This window comes from Apodemus sylvaticus, chromosome 3 (assembly GCF_947179515.1).
Source record: "Apodemus sylvaticus chromosome 3, mApoSyl1.1, whole genome shotgun sequence".
NCBI lineage: Eukaryota > Metazoa > Chordata > Mammalia > Rodentia > Muridae > Apodemus > Apodemus sylvaticus.
Window position 1 is genome coordinate 129,987,855 of NC_067474.1, and position 26,389 is coordinate 130,014,243.

Genomic DNA, 26,389 nt, shown 5'->3' on the forward strand with positions numbered 1-26,389 from the left:
ACCCTCCCTCCTGAGTACAACACTGAACAAAATGCAAGCAATCTTAATTCAATGAATCAAGCAGTAAGCAGGAAAGATGTGAGTAGTTAAATAGAATTAGATGGCAATGCCCCAATAAAAAAACTTATAGTAACTGCAAATGAACTAAACTTCCAACTGTAAGATACAGACACAGGCTGGGGATATGGCTCAGAGAGTAAAAGCACTATTAGCACAAACCACACAATCCGAATTCCATCTCATGAACCCAAGACAAAAGCTAGATGGAATGGCACATGTCTGTAATTCCAGCACTGCTATGGGGAAAATGGGAGGCAGGAGAAAGGAGAATCGTTGAAAAGCTTGAGAACACAGGAGTAGCAGAAACAAAGTCCTTGCCTTAACAAGAATCAGTCCCTAGGGGGCTGGAGAGGTGGCTCAGTGGTTAGAGCACTGACTGCTCTTCCAGAGGTCCTGAGTCCAATTCCCAGCAACCACATGGTGGTTCACAACCATCCATAATGAAATCTGATGCCCTCTTCAGGTGTGTCTGAAGACAGCTACAGTGTACTTATATATAATAAGTAAAAGTTGTTCTTTAGAGCCGGGCATGGTGGCACATGCCTTTAATCCCAGCACTTGGGAGGCAGAGGCAGGCAGATTTCTGAGTTCAAGGGCAGCCTGGTCTACAGAGTGGGTTCTAGGACAGCCAGGGGTACATAGAGAAACACTGTCTCGAAAAAACCAACCAACCAAACACACACACACACACAAACAAACAAAACAAAAACAAAGAGGTTGGGTATGGTGGTAGTCAGTTAATCCCAGCAGAGGTCGGTGAATTTCCGTTTAGTTCAAAGCCATGTCAACATGGCTGGGAATCCTGGTCAACGTAGGGGAATCTTGGCCAACCAAGGGCTACACAGTGAGACCATGTAATGTCATGTCATAAAATAAGATAAAATATGCTCGTAGTATGGGGTACAAAGAGATCACTCAGTAGCCACTGTTCCAGAGGACCCCAGGATCGAGTCTCAGCACTCACAGGGTGGCTCATAACTATCTACAACTCTAACCCCAAGAGATCTTATGCCCCTCTTGTGGCTCTGTGGGTAAGAGGCACACACATAGGTCATAGTCATACATGCAGGCAAAGCACATATCAACATAACACAAACTTTTTTGTGATTTTAAAGATTTGGTTTTTTAAAGATACTGGTCATGTTACATATCTGTCGGTCTAGAAATCAGGAAAGCAAGACCCTGTCTCAAAGAAACAGAAGAATATCTGGTAAGACAGTTCAGTTGCTGCCCAGCCTGATAACCCTGAGTTTGATCCACAGAACCTACATGATGAATGGGGGGACTGACTTCCTGTAAGCAGCTCTCTGGCATGCTACATAGTAAGTTTGAAATGGAAAAAAAAAAAAAAAGGTTAGAACCAGGAGTGGTTCAGAGCACTTGGGAGGCAGAGGCAGGCAGATCTCTGAGTTCAAGGCCAGCTTGGTCTACAGAGAGAGTTCCAAGACAGCCAGGGCTATTAACCAGAGAAACCCTGTCTTAAAAAAACAAAACAAAAGTTTTAAAACTTTTTTTTCTCAAGACAGGGTTTCTCTGTAGACCTGGAACTCAGAAATCCACCTGCCTCTGCCTCCCAAGTGCTGGGATTAAAGGCGACACCACCACCGCCAGGCTTAACTTTTTTTTTTTTTTTTTTTAATTTTAAGAAAAGGTTAGGCCAGGGACACAGTAGCACTTACAGTATAATCCCAGCAATCTGGAGTCTGAGGCAAGATCTCAAGTTTTAGCTCACCCTGAGCTACATAGCAAGACCCAGTAAGCAGATTTTGTCATTTTTGAGACAGGATATTCTTATGCTAGCTTTGAACAAGTCACCTGCCTCAGCACTTACAATAATTGGGCTTAAGTCTTGAGCTTACTGTTTATAATACATAAATCTGAAGAACAATTGTACAAATATGACTTTAAAGAAAAAAGAAAAACTTTTGTCTGTTGTTTGGTTGGAGGGCTGGTGAGATGGCTCCGTGCCCGGGAGCTCTTGTGCTCGCAGGCTCAGGTCCCAGCACCCACACGGTTGCTCCAGCTCCACACAATGTGATGCTGTCTGATGGCCTCCACAGGCACTGAATACATGTAGTACACATGCATGCACAAAGACAAAACACTCATACATGCCTTTAATCTCAGCACCCATGAGGCAGGGACAAGCAGATGCACGTGAGTTCCATGCTGGTCTACAGAGTGAGTACAGGGCAGCCAGGCCTACACAGAGAAACCCTGTCTCAAAACAAAACCAACCAAACAACCAAACAACAACAACAACAAAACAGATGAATAACAAAAAATAAAAAGACAAAAAATAAAAAGGTAGAAAGAAAAGACAAAGCCTTGAACCTTTCGAAGTAGAAGATTAATTATAGCTTAGAATATACTCCTAATACCTACTGCTGATATACTTTGTATTAATGAATACAGCAACTTTTTTATTAAAGTAAAAAAAATAAATAGTATCTATATGCAGATATGCAAAGAGCTAAGAATATTAATGACAATGGGTGGGAATTCAGGAAGATTCACCTTCATATCAAGACATGTTATTAAGCTGAATATGATAGCACATGCTTCAAATTCCCCTCAGCTCAGTCTGACAAGTGTTATGATTCCAGGGGTAACATACAGTCACCATGCCTGGCCTTTTTCTTTTCTTTCTCATTTTATTTGCTTAATTGTTTATGGGTGAGGGTACCCCATTTAGCCCTGGTACCTCCTGAGTGTTGGGAATAGAAACATGTGCCAACATACTTGATCTCAAGACAGTCTTCTCCAGCAGGGAGGGGTAGCACACTCTTAGTCCCAGCACTCAGGAGGCAGAGGCAGTTAGACCTCGGAGTCTGAGGCCAACATGGTCTACAGAGCAAGGTCCAAGAGAGCCAGGGCAAAGATACAGAGAAAGTCTGTCTCAAAAAAGAAAGGAAAGAAAGAATATGCAGAGCAATTGGGAAAGATACTTCAACTCCAGCTCTGGAAAGAACACACGAACACACAAATGTGATTACAACTGACCAGAACTCCAGCTCCAGGGGATCTAACACACTTCTGAAATCTGTGGGCAATTGCAAAATGCACACAAACTCATACAGATACACACATATATACATAAAAGTAATAAGTATGAAGGGCTAAAGAGATACCTCGGCAGTTAAGAGCATTTGCTCCTCATGCAACGGACCCTGACTCCGTTCACAGAATCCACATGATGACCAACCAACCACCTGTACACTTCTAATACCAGGAGACCTGAGACCAAGGGCAACAGGCACACACATGGAGGTGTACATACACACACACACATGGAGGTGTACATATACACAAGGAGGTATGCATACAAACATGGAGGTGTACATTCACACATGGAGGTGTACATACATATATACACATAGAGGTGTACATACACATACACACATGGAGGTATACATACACATACACACATGGAGGTGTACATTCATACATGGAGGTGTACATACACACACACACATGGAGGTGTACATACACATACACACATGGAGGTGTACATACATATATACATATGGAGGTGTACATATACACATGGAGGTGTATATACACATACACACATGCAGGCAAAGCAGTCACACAGATACAAATTTTTAAAAACACACTTAAAAATCCTTTAAAAAATAATTTAAAAATTTAAATAACTAAAGCAGAGAGCAATCAAAAAGACCTACACCCAGGTGCCCACACTAACATACCACACGTAATCTAGTCAACCCTACATAGCTGCACTGCTCTGTACAAGTCAGACAGTGCAAGCGGGTCCTCCTGACTTGCTCCACAGTCCAACAGCTTTGCCTCTCGACCCACAATTTCTTTTTTGAGAAAAAATCTAATGTAGTCCAGATAGACCTCAAATGCCCTAAGTAGTTGCGAATGGTCGTGAACTCCTGGTCCTCTTGCCACAGTCTCCCAGGTGCTGAGATACAGGCGTAAGTAAGCTCGGCTATGGCTTAGCTACTCTCAGACAAAAGAAGCCTTTCTATCAGAGTGTCTAGTGATCCACACCTAATTAATAATGTCTCCTTAATCTTCTTAGCTGAAGTTACACTCTAAGGCCAAAGCAGACAGAATTGCTTACCCAAAATGCCTGAATTTACAAAGTGCACCAAGCTGAAATATTCAAGCAAATCATTTTGGATGGGGGTCCCGGAGATGAGAACCCGCCGGCTGGTATTCAAGCTGTCCAGAGCCTGATAAGTCTGATTCTCAGAGTTCTTTAGCCTGTGGCCCTGCAAGATAATTAATTCTCACTTAGAATGATTTCATATTCTTAAATGATAAAATTAAATAACGAAGTCTGCAAATAAAGTCACAAACATTACAGGTCCTAAAGTTGCAGGAGCTAGGCATGGCTGCATAAGGTTCTTCATCTAATGGGTTGAAGAGAGAGGTATTAGGCTCACAAGGTGGACCAACACTACATTCAAAAGAGCAAGGATTCCCTCTGTTCCTTCCTATTCTTCCATGTCAAGCTACTACTCACCCAATCTCTCACGGACATTAAGGGAATCCTATCCCTCCCTGCCAGTCCAACTAACCCAGAGCTTTCAGAGCCGGGCGTCTCAATGTCTTGTTTAAGCCATGGATGCTGAGAGAACTCAGCTACACTCCACCTTCAGGCAGAGTTTATATAGCTAATATATATATTATAATATATTAATGTATGCAATATATTATAATTATTATGTACAATATATAATTATGTATTATATAATGATTACTTATTACATGATAGTTGTTATATAATACATAATATATAACAACATAATCTTTTGTATAGTATATTATATGTTATCTAATATTTAATATATATAATTTATTAAACATATATTAAATATTATAATATTATATATGTGTGTATATACGTATACACACAAAGCTTCCCTTCCCAGTGCTATAGCTCTTCCCTAACCTGTCCTCCCTGCAGCCATGTCTATAACTTCTCTTGAAACCATCTATTTTCAAGAAGATAGAAAAGGACTTTCTTTTCTCAAAATCAAGTGGCCAAGAGCAACCCAATGGTCTCACTAAACACAGCTTCCTCTCAGTTCCATGCTAGGAAGGCCACAGGCTCATGCACGCACGCCCGCACGCACGCATGCACGCACGCACGCACTCACTCACTCACTCACTCACTCACTCACAAAACAACCTCAACTACCAGTGAAAGAATAAACAAACAAATCAGAGTTGCTCTGTTCTTTGATGATGGTATTAAACGACACTTGACACTTCCCTGGCTCGCTCACAATCCATACAACAAATGGAAATTATACTGTTTAGAAATGAAAAAAATTCAAGTTGTTTTTAGGTAACAACCACCCCACCACACCCCACCCCGCCACACAATCACACTATGGAAGTTAACAGAGCGATAACTGAAGCCCAGGTGTGTTAACTCCAATGTCTGTGCACTGTGTATCCTGCCTCTCACCCACTGTTAAGTACAAAGCCTCAACTAACTAGACATGAACTTCTTTTTTTTTTTTAAGATTTATTTTACGTATATGAGAATACTGTCACTGTCTTCAGAAGGACACCAGATCCCATTACAGATGGTTGTGAGCCACCATGTGGTTGCTGGGATTGAGCTCAGGACCTATGGAAGAGCAGACAGTGCTCTTAACCACTGAGTCATCTCTCCAGGCCCCAACATGAACTTCTTAAAGTTCCACTTAAAGATCCACAAAACTTTCACTGCACAGAATACAGTGATACACAAAATACTACTCAGTGACTATTAGTTGAATGTAAAATAAATTAAGGTTCATCTAAGAAAGAATTAAACATAAAATTTTAACTTTTTTGTTTTGTTTTTGTTTTTGTTTTTTGTTTTTTTGAGACAAGGTTTCTCTGTGTAGCCCTGGCTATCCTGGAACTCACTCTGTAGACCAGGCTGGCCTCGAACTCAGAAATCCGCCTGCCTCTGCCTCCCAAGTGCTGGGATTACAGGCATGCGCCACCACGCCTGGCAAAATTTTGACTTTTAATGGGCATCAACAATTCAGCTTCCTGAAAAAAAAAATGGCATCATAGACTCTCAAGGGCTTGGCCCATAACAGGTACTTAGATGAGATCTAATGAATGAACGGGAGTCTGTGAGTCTCTATGGATGGGACAGACAACAGCTCCTACTGGACCAGTCACTGAGGCTCCAGACAGGCACTATCAGATTAAAAAGAAAAAGAAAAAAAAGCAGCTTCTGAGCTCGGTCTGGTGACCCAGGCCTATCCCCCAGCCTTCTGGAGGCTGAGGCAAGAACACTGCTCCAAGGAAGAGTGCAGCCTGGACTAGAATGAGGCCCCATCTACAGAAAAATAATAAACTTACTGCTCCCAGGGAACAAGAGCTACAATCCTCTGCCCTAGATCAGGATCCTATCAGTCACCCTGTGCATGGTGATAAAAGCTTACTTTTTGAGAGCTTGCTTGGTAGTTACGAGCTATTTCCTAGTCGGCTTTTTATCTTTATGAAAAGTCTGTTATTAATTTTCAGGTGAGTTTCCTGATACCCTGATAGGCAATCCCCCCTAATACAAGTATTAGGTACAGCGGCTAAGGTAGGATTTATGTGGCTGCTGTGTATTCCTGACCCTGAGCACACAACATTGAGTGAGCACTCTGCTCCTGAACCAGCTCTCAAGGCCCTGCAGGAACTCTTGATCTGCCTCCTCTACCTCTTGAGTTTCTAGAACTCTAGGCCTGTGCCATGCTATGTAAAACATCAGACTTTCTTTTCTATGCTTCTAACCATCCAAACATTCCTAACCTAGAATAAAGACCAGCTTTACCAAGGCTTAAGAGAGACCAGGCACTGGGATAAGAGTTTCCCCAATCGATTTACTAAATCCCACAATAATCCTGAGGCAGGTATGATCACTATTTTCTTGATGCAGAAAAAGCATCTCACATAGTTAAATGACTTAAGGTCACACTACTGTTAAATGACAGAGCCAGGATCTGAATGAAGGACCTCAGTTTTATTTGTTTGAGACAGGATCTCATTACGTAGCCTTGGCTGGCCTAGAACTCACTACAGTAAACCAAGCCACAAACTCAGAGATCCATCTGTCTCTGCTTCCTGAGTGCTGGAATTACAAGGGATGCACTGTTTCATTCTTCTTTTGGCAAACTGATGTCATAGACTCTCCACTCACTTGTCCCCTCCAGCACAGCACTCTCTGTTCTTAGCATTCCCCAATAACTGGAGGAGTCCTGGGACAGTAATAGTTAGCAAAGACTTGTGGCGGGAAAAATGAAAAAATGAACCCATGCTTTTTGGGCATGGCACCAGCAGGCTGGCTGGCCAGGCACTGGCGGGCACTGGCTGGCCTGTTTTCATCTTGTTGAGACTCTGACTCAGAGATTTGAAATCTCTCTACCCAGCTCACTCAGTTCCCACTGGCGGGTCGCTATCACGCTAGCCCCATGCTTCTAAATTCCCATGGCCTTTTGTGGTGCACTTCTGGCACACCTACACTTTGCAGCCTTACCTTTCTCTCTGGAACCCAGTTGAGCCACCACGTGAAGGAAAACAGCACACAAACTTAGTTCAGAATCAATGGTAACTCAATCGCTATGCGCATCAACTAGAATCCTACTCTTGTAAACCGTATTAAATCTAAATCCTCCAGTGGAGAATCCACTAGGAGGCATTAACTAGGAGACACTAGTCTACATCTTGTCCTCTCGCTATCCCCAACCAAATCAAAGACTGACATCCTGACTGTCTCCCACCCAGACCACAAAGTGTTAAGTACCTCATCACATATGACCAGTCCAACATTTCCTTTTTTAAGAACTTCAACATGCAGACGGAAAGTCTCATAGGAAATGATGAGGATGGGGGAAGGCACTCTGGCTCCGCGTTGGTTCATGAATCCTTCTACAACAGAGAGGTGGCAGAGAAATATCAGACGATCTTACAGAAAAACAGACTGGTGGCTGTTTAACACAGCCTAGAAAGAACTGTCTGAATTTCAGCTGTTTTCCAATAGCAATTTTGCCACTTGTCTCCACAATGCCATCAATGCTGCCTGCCCACAAGTGAACACAGAAGTAAAAAACCCATGTGGAAGAGTACCACCATGTGTGTTAAGGCTCTATACCCAGTTTTTGGTCTATCTCGTCCTTGGAGCCTCCATCGATGGCCAGAGGTTGGATCCTCCCTCCAAGCCATTTCTCAACCTCATTGTACCAGTTCTTCACCAGGCTGGAAGGTGACACCACCACTGCTTTCTCGATTTCTGGCTTGCACTCTGGGCTCTGGCGTAAAAGTGTCCACATCAATGTGATGCACTGTAGTGTCTTTCCCAGGCCCATCTCATCGGCCATGATGCAGCCATGGCTTCCAGGAATTCGACGACTGGTGACACACTCCCATAGGAACTTCACTCCCTGATGAGTAACACCATTTAGTCCACGTTGGTGCCTACTTAGGCCCCAGCCCCCAACACTCTTCCTCTGTCTCTCATTTACCTCTCTCTGATGAGGCCGCAACACCTTACTGAGAATAGGATCAACAACCACGTGAACAGGAAGTTTTTCCCTGAGAAATACAGCAGAAGAAAAAAAAACAAAACATGTTGATCAGACTCAGGCAAGGTCAAGCCTCAGTAAGTAGTACCCTCTACTGACCCAGAGACCTCAGATAGCACCTCTCCATCAGGTGATAAACCACAGTGAAGTCCTGCTCTCAGAATCAGAAAGTTCAGAATGGGTGAGACTCCTGTCCTTACCTCATCGCCTGCCCCTCCCAATGAGCATGGCAGAAGGTAGTGAGGAACCCCATAAGCTGAACACAACCACACACTCTCCCACAGACAATCTCCTTCCCAACCACTTGCTCTCAGTACTTGTCATGACAGCTCTGACAGTCTATGTCAATCCCAAAGGGAAAAAAACAAATTACACCATCCTCCTAGGCATATACACTTACAGCAGACCAGGACTACTCAGAAAATACCAATGTGCATACTTGTCAAGCTTCAGCTGGTCATGGACGCTTAGTGGGGGAGGCTCATAGAGAACCAAGGCACCTTCTTCCAGAGGGTCATGAAGGGCACGACGAACGCCAGCCCTTTTCAGGCCCAATGCACGAGAGCCCAGGGGACCTAGAAATCAGCAACCAGCCTGTAAGACAACCTTCTACACCCAGCCACTCTAGCAGGCCCAACTCAAACATGACCATCCTTCATGTAACTTTTCAGGATACTCCAACCTCTTTCCCAGAACCTCTTCAACCATTTACACATCTTTATCTAACCACTACCTCTACCACTAAAATAAGGAAAACCCTCAATATTTTTCTATTTTATTTCTCCCATTCAACTATAAACTTGTAGAGGGTTTTATCAAGCTCATCGCAAGCCAAAAGTATAAAACTCAACAGAGGCTTTTCATATATGAGACCTTGAAAGCTGCCCGTTCCCCTCCCCAGGCCCAGTTCAGGCACAATGCAATGTCCTAAACAAGACAAAGGAAAATTGTGGGAATGAGACCTCACACAGTCAATATTATAAAGGAACTAACAGTGAACATGCTGAACTGAATGAAGGCCTGGACCATTAGCCGCCGGGCCCACCAAAAGCTTTCTGAGCAATGACATGCCCCGCTAAGACAATGAAGGGCAATTAAGTCTTGGCAATCCTCACCAAATACAGTACAGCCTTCACAAAGGCCTCAGGAGGATCACACCAAACACATTCTCCAACAGCTTGACACCTTCAATTCCCAGACTGCGTGTATACAAATCGTCAATCTTTTCAGGCACAAATTACTCAAACAAACAAACAAACAAACACCAAACAAACAAACAAAACCCTGAAATGATGTGTCAGGAACAGTGGTGCATGCTTGTAATTTCATTACTTAGAATTTTGAGGCGGGATCATTGCTATGACTGAGGCCACTCTGGATTACAAAACAAAAACCTGCATTAAACAAATGGATGCTGGGGAGGTCTCAGCAATTAAGAGCATGCATTGCTCTTCCAAAGAATCTCTGTGTGATTCCCAGCACCACCCAAGTCAGGCAAGTCACAATTTTATGTAACTCCAGCTTCAGGGATCCAGTGTCGTGGACCTCGGGTGGAGAGGCAGGCAGGCAGGCAGGCAGGCAGGCAGGCAAGCAGACAGACAAACAGACAGACAGACACACACACACACACACACAGAGAGAGAGAGAGAGATCTCTGTAAGTTCAAAGCCAGTCAGCCTAAACTACAGAACAAGTTCCAAGCCATCCTGGATTACACATAGAGACCCTTTCTCAACCAAAACATACAATAAACTTGAAAAACTAAACAAATAACTAACCAAATAAGAAAATTCATAAAGTCTCCATTTTACCTTGATAATTTGGAATGGGGACCTTGAAAGGCTTTGACAAAATACTTCGAATAAATGCTTCCTAAAAAGAAAAAACAGAAATTCAAAACTATTGAAGATGTTATAAACCAATGATCTTTCTTACATGTTACACTTCAGTTTTTTTTCATTTTATTAATTTATAAATTTTATGTGTATGGGTGTTTTGGCACTATAATACCACACTAGCTTTCCAATCCCAAATACATCTGTTGTTGTATTACTTCTGCTAACTTTTTTACTTTTTATAAGTCCACATCAGCTTCCTTGAAAATTAAATGGCCCAAAGATTAGAAGTAATATAAAGAGTAACCTTAATAAAATATTAACAGAGAAACATGACAATGATGGTTAAGGGCTAAGTCTCTATCATATCACAATTTGAGGCAGAGCCAAGACAATCTTACCTATGCTCCCCAGCCAGGCTGACCTCAAACTTTCAATCCTCCTGTCTCAGCTTCTTGAGTACTGAGATTAAGCATGTACTACATTAATTTCCTATCATAACTTAGTCCTCACTAAGACCCCCTATGAAGTCCACAGGCTCCTGTTATTCCAGGCAAGCAGTGATGCAAACCTATAATCCAAGTACTCAGGAGACTAGTCAAGGACCAACCACTGAAGCCAGAGACTGAAGCCAGCCTGGGTAAAACCTTGTCCCAAAAAGAAAACTAAGCCAGGTGTGGTAGCTCACACCTATTTCCAGAATTTGAGAGGAAGAGGAAACAGGACTAGGAGCTCAAGAACACCCTTAGCTACACAATGAGGCCACCCTGGGCTGCATGAGACCCTGTTTCAAAAAGGGGGATAGGGAGTAAGATGCCTGAAGACACAGTTAAGAGCAGTTAAGAGCTTCCTGCTTCTCCGAGGTTCAAGTTCCATTTGGGAAGGTTTACAACTATCAGAAACTCCAGCTCTAGATCCAACGCCCTCATTCTGCCTCTGATGGCACACACACACACACACATACACACACACACACACACACACACACACACACACATACACACACACACACACACACACACACACACACACACAGAGAAATAAAGGTACTTGCTACCACACTCAACAAACTGAGCTGGCCCCCAGGATCCCCAGTGAGAGAATAAATCTCCACAAATTGTCCTCTGACTTACACAAGCGCCGCAGCACACACACCTGCACTCACACACATACATGCATACACAATCCACAGCTATGACAAATGGAAAATCGCCCTGATTCTACAGCCTCTACTTGTGATCTCTTCCTTAACCTCTCACTTAAGGCCATGCATATGAGCCCAAAGCCAGTAAGTGCTTCCTGACATGGACGCACTGTCCAAGACAGGGAACACCATGTTAAAAGGTCATGAAGAGAGGTCAGCTCATCAATAACAACAACAACAACAAAGCCGGTTAGGATAAAGGTGCAGAGAGCAGACACATGTGGGCCCAAGAAAGGAAGACTCAGTGTAGGCTAGCCTGCAACCAAGACGACCCAACGGAATAGGAGGCAAAGCTGAGGGAAGAAGGGAGAGGGGTGCTCAGACAGGAGAATTAATGATGAATTAAATGTCAACTCCCAATAAAGTTTGATCTTTATCTGTTCTCATCTGGATTATTCAGGGAATTATACTAGCTTGTCAACCTTGGCAATACCAAAGGAGAAATCAGAGCAAACACTAAAGGCATGGCTGTCTGTGTGCTATGGAGGACGGCGCACTCTATGCAGTCCCTTCTTCACCCACATGGGTCCCTCAGGCTTGGTGCAGGTACTATACCCACTAAAGCATCTTGGCGCCCAGGTTTTATTGCATTTTTGGAGAAAGGGTCTCATTCTGTAGCCTAGGCCAGCCTGAAACTCACAACACTCCTCCTGCTTCCATCTCCCTAGCATTAGCATTCGAGGCATGAACACCATATGTGGATTGCTAATGGGGCTAGATTCTAGGAAAAAGCAACAACAGAAAACCTCCTTTCTGCCAAAACGTAATTTAACAGTGACAAAGGCAAGCCTATCTTGCTGTGAAATGTTTACCTTTACATTCTAACATTTCTTTTCATATAAACAGATTATAAATTTCTAGAAGCTCAATGCTTTCATCACCCCCTAAAAATGTGTTTTTTGTGGTCTAATGAATGAATGGATAAGTGACCATCACAATCACTAAATAATGTGACAAAAGAAAAATCTCACAAACCACTTGGAGGCCAGCCTAGGGATCCATATACAGCCCAGTTTGGCCTTAAACTCACAATCCTCCTGCATCAGCTTCTAGACTTCTGGGATTTTAGGTATATGCAAACATGCCTGGCTCTGACTAAATTTGGGATTTTCTTTTTTGTTTTTTTCAAGACAGGGTTTCTCTGTATATCCCAGGCTGTCCTGGAACTCAGTCCGTAGACCAGGTTGGCCTTGAATTTACAAAGATCTGCCTGCCTCTGCTTCCTGAGTGCTGGGATTAAAGGCATGTATCACAACTTCCTGGCCATGATTTCTTAATTAGCATGAATACTGTAGTTATGAACAGCAATAATAACCATTAATAAAAACACTAACAAAAAAAAGTCTACACCACACGCATTTAATCCCAGCACTTGGGAGGCAGAGGCTGGTAGGTTTCTCTGAGTTTCAGGCCCAGCCTGGTCTACAGAGCAAGTTCTAGGAAAGCCAGGGCCACTCAAAGAAACACGATCTTGAAAAAGAAAGAAAAGAAGTAAGGAACAACCAAACAAAGAAGGAAAGAAACAGAGAGGAAAGAAGAAAAATGCTAACACTCTAGGCCCTAAGTGAATGCCTTAATATCAGGGTTTACAAGGTATAAGCAAGAGGCCCAGAGCCCAAGCATCCAAAGCAGTAATTCAAAGCTAGTCTGGTTACATGAGACAGTAGCTTTAGGGAAAAATGTTATTACAGAAATATTGGGGTGTGTTGAGTGCCATTTCAAAGCCCTTCTCAGCTCTCAGTGAGCGTGGCTTGAGGGAACCTGGTGGCCACCAAGCCACCAGAGACAGGAGCTTTCAAGGTGTGTTGAAAGGTCAATTACATTCTCAGACACGGAGGGCGGGCGAGGATTTTCTTAAGACTTAGTTTTGCCTGAATATACTTAAGTGCACTGTGCAGATGCCTCACGCCCATGGCAGCCAGAAAGGGGTGCTAGATCCCCTTGAATTGGAGAATAGACAGCTGAGCTGCCTCATGGGTTCTGGGAACCAAATTCAGGTCCTTTTCAGTTCTCTTAACCACCCGAGCCATCTCTTCAGTCCCAGAGGGTGAGTTTTAGAGGAAAATTTAACATAGATTCATGGTGGGGAGCCTAAGGAGGAGAGAGAGGAAAGGGGGAAAAGGAGAGGGAGTGGCAGAGATCCTCTAGAGCAGGAGTCTCAGGATATAGGGTGTCACTGAAGCCCCTAGGCTGGGAGTATCCTAAAGAATTTATGACAGAAATGGGGGTGAGGCATGGGACAGGGGATAAATCTGTCAATCTAGATGCCTCTTCCAGTTCAGTCACCAAAATCTACAGCCTGAAGGCAGTGTACAGGGAGATGACAGCAGACAGGATCCAGAACGTCTTTGCCGTTTCTGGCCTCCAGCAGGGAATAGAACTGCTGCTTTGGGGTCCCCTCCCTACCTGACAAGTTTCTAGCCCCTGCCTTCATTATCAAGTCCAGAGCAGTAGCTCATTCCTGTAACTGTGATCAAGGCTCCTACAGAGACAACAAAAAGATGCTAACAAGAAACTTCCTTTAGGCAGAAGCAGATAGATGTATGTGAGTTTGAGGCCAGTCTGGTCTAGGACTACAAAAACAAAAACAAAAAATGGGGGGTGCAGGGGATGCTGAAGCAATAGCTCAGGGTTTAAGAGTACTGGCTGCACAAGCCTTTAACCCAGCACTCAGGAGGCAGAGGCAGAATCTCTAAATTTGAGGACAGCCTGGTCAAAGACAGCCAGGAGTATACAGAGAAACCCTGTCTCAAAACAAACAACAACAAAAAGAATACTTATTGCTCTTGCATAGCACCAGGTTCAAGTCCCAGGATCACAACCATCCTTAACTCCAGCTCTAGGGGATCAGGGGATCTCTTGCCCTCTTCTGATCTCTACAGGCACTAGGCACACATGTGGTGCACAGACATACATGCAAGTAAAACATCCACACATATAAAATAGTAAACCTTCATATATGTATGTATATATACATATATATAAATGAATTCTATTAGAATTTGACATCAATTCTAAAACTGAAAAATTATTTTCAAGATTATTGGTATTTTCAAGATTATTCCTAGTACTTGAGAGACAGGAAGCTCTGTGTTCAAGCCTGCCTACTCTACACAGTTCCAAGCCAGTTCCCTTGAGACTCAGTAAGCACATAAATCACGGTAAAAGGTTAGGTTTAGGGTTTGAGTAGCCAAGAATTCATACTCCAAATTAAAAAAAAAAAAATTCCAATAGAACTCAGAAGCCATAGGATCTGTAGGGCAAAGAGCAGGCTCTATTATTGTCTGGGGTGTTCATATTTAATGAAGCCAAAAACATCTGCTAGCTAGTGGCAGCAGGACTTGTCAAGACTAGGCCCTTGGAGATGTGATCTACAACACCAAAAATGGCACAGGAATGCCCTCATTCTCTGGTTCTACTAGTTGTGGATAATCTATACCATATAGTTTGCAAATTCCTTCCCTGGGGAACAATGTCTACTGCTTCTGCTCACAACCAACCAAGCCCCACTAAAGTTCACCCTAGGAAACCAATGAGTTTACCTGGCTTACCTACAGAGCAGAGGACTCACTACTGGCAGGAGCATAGGTGCCGTCAAAGCAACGACACTGGAAAGTCCTCACCCGCATGGATGATGATGGGGCCCTTCTCCACTCACTCTTCCCCAGCCTAAACACTCTAGGGCTCCCCAGAACAATTAGAGCAGACTTGCATACTAATGGTGTGGCTGGAACCCAGTCCTTGTCACCCAACCTTTCCCCCTCCTCTTTACAGAGCATCTCACCAGTGCCCAAGCCCTCTCTACTGCAAGTTTATCTAATGAAGATGGTGAGTGGCTATTTTGAAGGATAGTGCTCTATGATGTCCTTTTCTTCTGATAGGAGGAGGATGGCACACCCTCCACAGCCCCCACTTTTCCATGTCAGCAGATCCAAGGGGCAGTTATACTATCTCTCCATCTCTACTGCTCTACCCCTGCTACTTCTTTCTTACCAGCCTGCTTAGCACTCTGCTACCTGGATGACAAAATTTCTCTGATCATTTACCTCTCCCTTCCACAGGCAAACTTCTAGAAAGAATTTAATGTCTCCCCCTCTTTTTTTTGTTTAAAGATGTTATTTATTTATTGTTATATGTAAGTACACTGTGGCTGTCTTCAGACAGACCAGAAGAGGCCATCAGATCTCATTATAGATGGTTGTGAGCCACCATGCGGTTCCTGGGATTTGAACTGAGGACCTCTGGAAGAGCAATCAGTGCTCTTAACCTCTGAGCCATCTCTCCAGCCCCCAATATCTCTCCCACTTATCTCCCACTTCAATCTGTTTTCCACTCTTCATTCGAGACTCTTCATTCGCACAGGGTCATGTCAGCATGCTTCTAATTCCAATGAACAGGTTTCCATTCTTATCTTAAAGCTAACCATTCTTTCCTCTCCAATATGCTTTCCTGACCACTCTCCCACTATCACACTTCTTTAGAATCTCATGCTAGCCCAATGGGTGTTTCCATCTCTGCCTAAACCACATAAATGCCCTTAAATCTCAGTGTTCCTCAGGCCCAGGACTGAAGCCTGAATCTCTTCCAACTGTAGATTCACCCTGATAACACAATACACTTTGAGATATCAAATATCTCTGTGCCAACGATCACCTAATATATTTTTTATTCTGTATTTTTTTTCTCTTCCAACTGTAGATTCACCCTGATAACACAATACACTTTGAGATATCAAATATCTCTGTGCCAACGATCACCTAATATATTTTTTATTCTGTATTTTTTTTTCCAAGACAAGGTTTCTCTGTGCAGTGCTAGCTGGCCTGGAACTCATTCTGTAGACCAGGCTGGCCTCTGCCTTCCAAGTACTAGGATTAAAGGCATGTGCTACCACCAACAGACCAGTTTACCTAACATATCTCTAATCTATCCCATACTCCTAGGCTACACACACATATATTTATTTGCACAGCCTCTAAATGTATGTATGTGCAGGCCCTTTAAACTCATTATGCCTAAGGCTAGAGTCTTCATCTCTAAGGCCACATTAAGGCTTTTGTGAGTCCTAGACAATTTTACCTTTTGAATCTCTTTCTCCATTTAAAAAAAAGAAAGGCAGCCGGGCGGTGGTGAAGCACACCTGTAATCCCAGCACTCTGGGAGGCAGAGGCAGGCGGATTTCTGAGTTTGAGGCCAGCCTGGTCTACAGAGTGAGTTCCAGGACAGCCAGGGCTATACAGAGAAACCCTGTCTCGAAAAAAACAAATCCAAAAACACCCAAAAAAAAAAAAAAAAAAAAAAAAAAAAACGATCCTTGACAGAGCACATCCTCAACTGGAAGGTGAAGAAACCTCATCATAATAACCATGAAACATTATCAGAAGTCCAGCACATTTCCCTGTTGGTATCTGATCTGTTATGAGAAACTGCTGAGACCTTCAAAACAGACTTACACCAGAATACAAGTGCTGGTGCTTTGCAAACTTTTGTCGTAGTGGTAGCAAAGGATCTCACTGTGTATCCCTGGTTGGCCTGGAGCTCACTATTCAGGCCCGGCTAGCCTGTCTTTGTCTCTGAATACTAGGATTAAAGGAATATGCCACCATGCCTGGGTGGTTTTGTTTGAAAACAGCAATTTCTAGCCGGGCGGTGGTGGCGCACGCCTGTAATTCCAGCACTCTGGGAGGCAGAGGCAGGCAGATTTCTGAGTTCAAGGCCAGGCTGGTCTACAGAGTGAGTTCCAGGACAGCCAGGGCTATACAGAGAAACTCCTGTCTCGAAAAAAACAAATCCAAAAAAAAAAAAAAAATCCAAAAAAAAAAAAAAGAAAAGAAAACAGCAATTTCTATGTTATCCCTGTCAAACGTGTAATAACTATGTCATGAGACAGCTAGTAGCACAGAGCTCAAGTCCAGCCTGGGCAACTTAGTAAGTAAGATCCCATCTCAAGGCAAAGTCAAAAAACAAGACAAAACAAAACAAAACAACAACAACAACAACAACAAACCAGGGCTGGAGATACAGCTCAGCATAGAGCAGCGCTTCTCAACCTTCCTAATGCTGCAGCCCTTTAACACGTACGGTTCCTCATGTTGAGGTGACCCCAACCATAAAGTCATTTTCGTTGCTACTACATAACTGTAATATTGCTACTGTTATGAGTTGTAATGTAAAACACTTTGGAGATAAAGGTTTGCCAAAGAGATTAAAACCCACAGGTTGAGAAATGCTGGCATAGACCATGTTAAAGGACCAGCTAGGCACAGTGAGCACACCTCTAAAGCCAGCAGAGGGAAGCAGGTCTCTCTGAGTTTGAGAACAGCCTGGTCAACAAAGTGAGTTCCAAGACAGCCAGGAACAACAGAGAAATCTAGAAACAATAACAGAAAGACCTAGGGGGAGGTGGGAATGCTTACTGAGAGGGGAAAGATGGGGGGGGGGGGAGACCTTGTCAAAGAACCCACTATGATACAAAACACTCAGTCAAAAAAGAATCAAATCAGCCAGGCAGTGGTGGCGCACACCTTTAATCCTGGCAGAACTGGATTTCTGAGTTCAAGGCCAGCCTGGTCTACAGAGTGTGTTCCAGGACAGTCAGGGCTACACAGAGAAACCCTGTCTCAAAACAACCAAAAAATAAAAAAATAAAAATAAATAAAAAAACTTATAAAAAAAGAATCAAATCAGGTAAGGTGGAACAGGCCTGCAATGCCACACCTGGGTGACAGAAACAAGAGGACCAGGAGTTCAGGGTTGCCCGTGGCTAAGGTGAGGCCAGTGTAGGCTTTACGAGGTGCTATGAGGTGCTATCTCAAAGCAAACAAACAACAGCAACAAAAACAAAACAAAAGCCTAAAAACAAATTAAATAAATAAATCTCTTTTCTCTGTACTTCAGAAAATTCTAAATTTTTCCCATGGGATCAGGAGGTACCTAAGTATATGATTATAAGCAGAAAAATGGGGGCTAGGAATCAGATATATTAGCAGCTTTCTATTCTCATTTATGAGAGAATTTTAACAAAAATGCAGAAGTGAAAAATACTTAATGCAATCCAAGTGTTGGGTAAAGCTGGATGAGTGTGTGGTCCTGCGCCTGTAACCCCAGCACTCGGAGGCGGAGGCAGGCGGACTTCAGGACCCTCTAACAGTGAGAAATAACCTGTTAAATACTTCTGACCAGGCACAGGCATGCATGCATGCCCATAAAAACACATAAATAAATGTTTGAAAAACTACACTGAGCTACTTTCACTAAATAATGGCTTTGTTATATTTAATGTCATCATATGTTCACATGCTTAAATCTGGAGAGCATAACTTAGGCAATTATTGAAGTGTATAACTATCTCCTTAATATACAGATTAAAAAACATAAAAAAAACCAAAACCAATGACCTTCTATGAAAAGAAACTAGGGCTGGAGAGATGGCTCAATGGTTAAGAGCACTAACTGCTCTTCCAGAGGTCCTGAGTTCAATTCCCAGCAACCACATGGTGCCTCACAGCCATCTGTAATGGATCTGGTGCCCTCTTCTGGTGTGTCTGAAGATAGCTATAGTGCACTCACATACATAAAATAAATCTTTTAAAAAAAAAGAAAAAGAAAAAAGGAAAAAAAAAGAAACTAAAGAATCCTGTGAGTCCCTTAAGTATTCTCACAAGCCCTATGACTAAGATGCCTGCCTGTTTTAGTCCCCCATCCAATGCCTTTCTTCTTTCTATACCTCAGTAAATAGTATCATCTTTGCCTGTCTGAAATCCCAATTTCATTTCAAGGGTGTCTCTCATGACCTGTCAATCCAAAAAGATTTCTATATATCTCCACATACAGAAATATAATTAAATACATTAATATCAATATTATCTTAATATATTTTTCTATTTCTACTTTTTCCTGTTTCCCTCTCCTAACACCCAAGCCCGGGCCACATCCTTTGTTGTCTTGCTACTTGTACCTTCTCACTGGCTTTTCCATCTCCATTTTCCATCCAAACAGATTTTCTGTACCACTGTGTACCTCCTACCCTCTAAAGCACTTCACAGGGCTGGAGAGATGGCTCAGTGGTTAAAAGCAGAGTTCAATTTTCAAGACCCACATCAGGCAGCACATGGCTGCCTGTAACTCTAGTTTACACACACATGCATACATGCACACTTAAGTATCCACACACTACAAACCTATACATAAATTTAAAAAAAAGTCCTCAGTTGCTCAGCATTCCCAGCCTCTCCACAGCTCTCCACCTTCTCCCTCCACCTGCCACAGACCCACCTCAGCAAACACTTCCAGGAGCCACCTCAGTCAGCTGCCAGGCTCTCTTCCAGGCTGCTCGACTGAAGTCTCTTACTCCTTCTACTGGGATAACCTTTCAGAACCACTGGAAGTTAACTTCAAACTTAGGCCATTTTCAACCTCTCTCTAAACTATGAAGCCACTTAAGGTACTCAGGAGACAACTTGAATAAATGACAACTGCCCCAGAGGATTAAAGATCACCTAAGAGGACTTTTTTTGTTTTTTAAAGAAAAAAATCAAACAAGCAAACACCCAACACAAAAAGCAAAAAGTCAGTGCTGGAGAGACGGCTGAGCAGTTAGGAGCACTTGCTGCTCTTACAGAGGACCCAGGTTCTGTTTCCAGCGCTCACTATCATACAAAATTACCAATGGCTAAACCCAGTTATATATTCCCATTCTCCTGCCAAGCATTTCTCAGAAAGTCTGATGAGAAAACCTTGGTCTGGTCAGCACTTGCCACTAAATTTGGCGACCTAAATTCAATCCCTGGAATTCACATGGCAAAATGAGAGATACCGACTCCCAGAAGTTATCCTGAGTCCACATGTAGATGATACCCATACATATGCATACATACACAGAGGGACACAAATAAGAACATATGTGCAACAATTGAAAATAAAAGTCAGGAGTGGTACAGCATACTTTTAATCCCGCCACTCAGGAGGCAAAGGCTATAAATCTTTTCAGTGCCAGCCTGGTCCACATGTATGTTCCAGACCAGCCAGGGCTACTGTGAGACCTTACCCTTAAAAAAAAAAAAAAAAAAAAAAAAAAAAAAAAAAGGAAGGAGGAGGAGGAGGAGGAAAAAGAAAAAGGAAGAGGAGGAGGAAGAAGAGAAAGAGGAGAAAGTTATGTAAGACCCTGATACATTGATAAGTTGAGTACTAGAGGAAACAAAATGTTTAGGATTCTAATACTTTCTAAACAATGAAAAACTGAGTGAGCCTGTAGGCACACACCAGTAATCTAGCACCCAGGAGGTAGAGGAAGTAGGATTAAGAGTTCATTGCCCGGGGCTAGAGAGATGGCTCAGTGATTAAGAGCACCAACTGCTCTTTTGAAAGTCCTGAGTTCAAATCCCAGCAACCACATGGTACCTCACAACCATCTGAAACAAGATCTGGTGCCCTCTCCTGGAATGTCTAAAGAAAGCTACTATGTAATTATATATAAAAAATAAATCTTAAAAAAAAAAAAAAAAAAGAGTTCATGGCCCGAACTGGACCACTAGCCGTTCTTCAGAGGACCTGGCTTCAATTCCCAGCACCCACATGTTGGACAGATCACAAATGACTGTAAGTCCAATTCCAGGGGATCTGATACTCTTCTGGCCTCTCTCTGTAGGCACTAGGGACACACATGACACACTGACATACATTCAGGCAAAATACATGTGTGTGTAAATACATGTGTGTGTGTGTGTGTGTGTGTGTGTGTGTGTGTGTCTGTGTGTGTGTGTAAAAGAAAGTTTGGACAGTTCAAGGCCACCCTGGGCCTACATGAAACTATCTCAGAAAAAAAAAAAAGAAACAAACAAAACAGAAAGATATATGTAGTACCTGCTCAGTGCCATAACTTCCTCCTTGACTCTCATTTCTTTAGGAAAATGAGCAACATTAGACCTGGTACCCACACAATTATTATAAACAAGGGAAAACTCAAGTCAAGCAGACTTCCCAGCAGATCACACAGAAGCTTTGGACAAGTGATCACAGTGCAGCAAAGGAGTCTACTGAGGCAAAGATCTGGGCACACACACACACACACACACACACACACACAAACCCAGGCCAGCTGACTTGTGACTTACATGCTGACTGCTATCCAGACAAGGCGGTCGGTTGAGTAGCTGTGTCAAGGGCTTCCGAAAAGGAGACAGGAAACACTCCTGCACCTGGGTCTCATTACTGGACTTTCGTTTCTTAGGAGTCTAGGAGAGAAATGGAAAAGCTATATTGCAATACCTGGACAACCCCACAGACCACCCTAATGGCAACCAGCATTAAGGAACTTATTAGAGGCAGCAGTAGTGCTGAGCACCTGTGGGTCCAGGTTTCTGAGAGGTTGAGGAAGCTGACAATATCACTCAGTTGTTGAGTTTTGTCTAGTAAATATAAAGCAAGTACTGGGGGCATGACAAAAGAAAAAGTGCCAGCCCTGGGGACTGGGGGCTGCCTTCTGCCCCCTGGCCATCTGAGAACTGGCCCTGCCCCTCAATGGCTGCAGTACTCAGGAGAGCAGGCCCTGCCCCTCCCATGGACAGCACAGTACAGCTGGCCCTAGTCGAAGGGGTTCAGGTAAGCCAGCTCCAAGGATGAGTGGGAGAGCTGGCCCACTCCTCTGACCTGAGGTGGCATGGGTGAAGGGGTGACGCTCTCCCCCACCAACTGCAGTACTGAGAGAGCTGATCCTGGGGTCATGAGAAGAGCTAAACCGATGTCCCTGCCTGTCGTTGGCTGTAGCACGTGTAAGAAAGAGTGAGCCGTGCCCTTCACCTGAGCAACACAGTGCAACTGGATAGTGAAGGCACAGGTGAGCCAGCCCTGAGGGCATGAGATCAGGAGAGCTGACCCTGCCTCCTGCTGATGGATGCATTAGGTGGCCTAGGCAGAACAGTGCTGGAGAGCTCATCCTGGTCGTGCAGAAAAGTGAGAGGTGTCAGGCTGACCAACTCAGATCTAGGGCTCTGAATTGGCCCACCCCAAAATCTGTATCATCTGCAAATGGTTGGCATGCATGAAATGGTTGGTCCTGCTCTTCCAAAGCTGCAGGATCTACATGACACAGGGCAACACGATAACTGGGAGGAATCCCGGTGAGGATCTAATATTAATGGTGTCACAGATGCCAAAGATCTCAGACCAGACCAATGACTCATTTGCAAGTGAAGATGTCTAGACAAAAGGATACACTGTGGGACACACTGTGACACACTACAGCTTCCACAACAAAATGCTTTTTCTTTCTTTCTTTCTTTCTTTCTTTCTTTCTTTCTTTCTTATGTTCGTGTGTTTTATTTTGGAAGAGGACAGGAAGCGGAAATGGGGTACATGATGTGAAACAAAGAATCAATAAAAAGTTTTTGTTTTGTTTTGTTTTTTGTTTTTGTTTTTGTTTTTTTTGAGACAGGGTTTCTCTGTGTAGCCCTGGCTGTCCTGGAACTCACTCTGTAGACCAGGCTGGCCTCGAACTCAGAAATCTGCCTCCCAAGTGCTGGGATTAAAGGCGTGCACCACCATCGCCCAGCCAATAAAAAGTTTTTAAAAGGGCTGGAGAGACAGCTCAGCAGTTAAAAGCACTGACTATTCTTCCAGGGGTCCTGAGTTCAATTCCCAGCAACTACATGGTGGCTCACAACCACCTGTAATGGGATCTGATGCCCTCTACTGTGTGTCTGAAGACAGCTACAGTGTACTCATAAATAAATAAATCTTTTAAAAAAGTTTTTAAAAACTGTGCCAACAAGATATGGTGGCACACACCTGTAATTGCAGCATTGTGCAATGGGGGCAGGAGGATCCATTGTTGGCCACATAACAAGTTTGAGGTCAACCTGTGCTACATAAGACCCTGTTTCAACAAAAGCAAAAGTATTGCCAGGCACCTCACTAAACTCTTAACATCTCTTATGGTATATGACTATCATAGCAACTCTAAGATATGATGCTTACTAGCCTCATCTACCAAGTCAGAAATCTGAAATTTGCTGGCCATGGTGGTACATGCCATTAATCCCAGCACTCAGTGGATCAGAGGCCAGCCTGGAATAAAAAATTAGATCCTAGGGGCTGGAGAGAAGGCTCAGAGGTCACTGACTGTTCTTCCAGAGGTCCTGAGTTCAATTCCCAGCAACCACATGGTGGCTCACAACCATCTGTAATGGGCTATGATGCCCTCTTCTGGTGTGTCTGAAGACAACTACGGTGTACTCATATACATAAAATTAATAATTCTTAAAATAGATCCTATCTCAAAACAACAACAAAGAAAAACCAACCAACTAAAAACCGCAAACCGACACTTTTAGGAGCAACCATCCAAACACAGCTCCATTTGGGACTTGCCTGCAGAAGGCTGCCCCAAATTCAACTCTGAGACTTCTGTGAATGGAGACAGGGAGCCATTGTTCCTCCCTCACTGGTAAAAACTCCCTGCAAAGCAGCAGTGCTAGTGAGCCCCACCACAGGCCAGGGTTTGCTCTGAAGGTGAAAGACGGTGGAAACTCACCATTTGAAATTACTGTTAGCTATCCCATGAGTTTGAGGCCAGCCTACGCTACATGAGAGACACTGTCTCAAAAGGCGGTGGTAAAGAGGGTGCTTTGAAACAGCTAAGCAGTGTGAATGCTTGTCTCCAAGCCAATGACTGGAGTTGGATACCCAAACCCAGTGCCATGCATATACATAATCTCTATAAAATAAGTTTAAAAAGTGGGCACCAAGCCATCAAGCAAGAGCACACTTGTACCAACTTGTCAAGCTATCTGAATCTCCTGAAACAATTTCCAGACCCTTCTCTTCACAGACCTATACACAGATACAGACACTAACAAGAAGTACCTTCTAAGGACAGATAATGGTGGCACACACTATTAATCCCCCCACTCACCGGCAGAGGCAGGTGGATCTCTGTCTGATCTACACAGTGAGTTCCAAGTCAGTCAGAGAGCTACACAAGAGAATTACTGTCTCAAAATAGACCAAAAAAATCCCTGTCTCAAAAAAAAAAAAAAAAAAAAAACAAAAAATAAACAAACAAACATTGTTCAGGCATGGTGGTAAAAGAATCTCTGATCTTGGAGACCAGAGGCAGAGGCAGGTCTCTAAATTCTGAGGCTAACCTGATATATACACAAGGAAACCAGAGAACCAGAGGCAGGTCTCTAAGTTTCAGGGGCAGCCGGGGCTATCAGAGAAATTCTAAAGTTCTCACATGCCAAAATCCTACTTTTTTTAAAATGCAGGGTTTCATGTATCCCAGGCTGGCCTGAATATACAATGTAGTTAGGGAAGCACACGGAATATAGAAGTACATCGCCACACCCACTTTTGGCAGTACTAGAATCCAACATGACCATTCCTTGGTTTCGATATACTCCTCCCACCAAGAAAACTGAAGACTGTATTAATTTCTAGTGAACCTACCTGAAGGATAACAATTTTATTAATCTTCTTCAATGCTTAGTACACTGTAAATTTTCAGTAAAATTTACTTAAGCAGGGCAGTAGTTGCACACCCCTTCAACTTCAGTACTGGGGAGCAGAGGCTAGTGAACCTCTGTGAGTTCAAGGCTAGCCTGGTCTACAAATAGAATTCCAGAACAGCCAGGGCTACACAGAGAAATCCTGTTTCAAGAAACTTTAAGTGCCAGGTATGCTGGTACATGCCTATGACCGACCACACACAGCACTTGGGAGGCAGAGGCAGGTGGATTTCTGAGTTTGAGGCCAGCCTGGTCTACAGAATGAGCTCCAGGACAGTCAGGACTACACAGAGAAACCCTGTCTCGAAAAACCAAAAAAAAAAAAAAAAAAAAGAAGAAGAAGAAGAAGAAGAAAAAGAAAAAAGCTTCAAAATGTATGAAAGATACTTTTCCACCATTTCCCCTGTTCCCCTAAACACTCACTACTGTCCCAGGCTGCCAGTCTTCATCATCAGATGATCTGTCTTCTGGTTTCCTCCTGGCCAACTGGCTGGGAGCTAAGCTCCTCCTCTGTAAGGGAGAACAGAAAGTGAGTTCCTGCAGTTATCCTGCAACCAGGCCCTTTAAGTCGGCGAAGGTCACACTTACCATCCTGGACCCAGAAGCATCAGACGTCAAGTACCCATCAGCTAAGTTAAAAGCACTCAGCAACAGAGAATGCAGGAAGGACCAGGGGATGCTATAAAAGGAAGTTGCTATACCACTGAAAATACCGTCTGAAGAGTCAGTATGAATGGGGGGACGCAAGCAGGGGATGAGGCTTGGGTCCAAATCAGGAATGTCCGTCCCCAAGTTACTCAAGGTGAAAAAAAAACCAAAGCCAAGTCCAGGCGGAGCCGGGTCTAAATCTAGAAGGGGAAAGAAGACAGATTGAAGTTGCAGATGGGCAAAGTGGAGTCGGAATAAGGTCCCTAGCTGGGCTGCTCTCCCGAGGGTAACACTAACTACGAAAAGAAGTAGAGTCTTAAGAACGAAGGCGAGACCCCTGAATTCTTAGGAGGGGGATGGGAATTTACCAGAGTTGGACTGACATCAAACCTCAATCTGAGGGAGGACAAGCAGAGACTTAGGAAAGCCTTGTGGGAAGTTAAACAGGAACCCCCGAAGGACCAGTAAAAGATCCAGGTTCGGAGGAGGAGAATCTTAGAAGCTGAAGAGAGGCAAAGAGCGACTCCAGTATCTTTCCCCTTATCCTTCCTCTTTCCAAAGCGCGCGTTAACAGCCTCCAGGCAG

General features: G+C 43.5%; 1 protein-coding gene across 3 annotated transcripts in view; it reads right to left on the minus strand.

Moving 5' to 3' along the window:
- Positions 1–26,389, minus strand: part of Rad54l (RAD54 like) — a 32,216-nt gene extending 5,827 nt beyond the window's left edge. For 2 of the 3 annotated variants that reach the window (XM_052177053.1, XM_052177055.1), the window contains exons 1-10: positions 26,173–26,389; positions 25,745–26,004; positions 25,580–25,666; positions 21,764–21,883; positions 10,424–10,484; positions 9,052–9,187; positions 8,553–8,622; positions 8,183–8,471; positions 7,835–7,959; positions 4,154–4,304 (exon numbers count right to left, since the gene is read on the minus strand). In XM_052177053.1, the coding sequence (XP_052033013.1) occupies positions 4,154–4,304; positions 7,835–7,959; positions 8,183–8,471; positions 8,553–8,622; positions 9,052–9,187; positions 10,424–10,484; positions 21,764–21,883; positions 25,580–25,666; positions 25,745–25,747 (1,042 nt within the window). In that variant the 5' untranslated portion in view covers positions 25,748–26,004; positions 26,173–26,389. Of the gene's footprint in view, positions 1–4,153; positions 4,305–7,834; positions 7,960–8,182; positions 8,472–8,552; positions 8,623–9,051; positions 9,188–10,423; positions 10,485–21,763; positions 21,884–25,579; positions 25,667–25,744; positions 26,005–26,172 lie in introns of those variants that run through there. The other variant, XM_052177054.1, reaches the window with a different exon arrangement.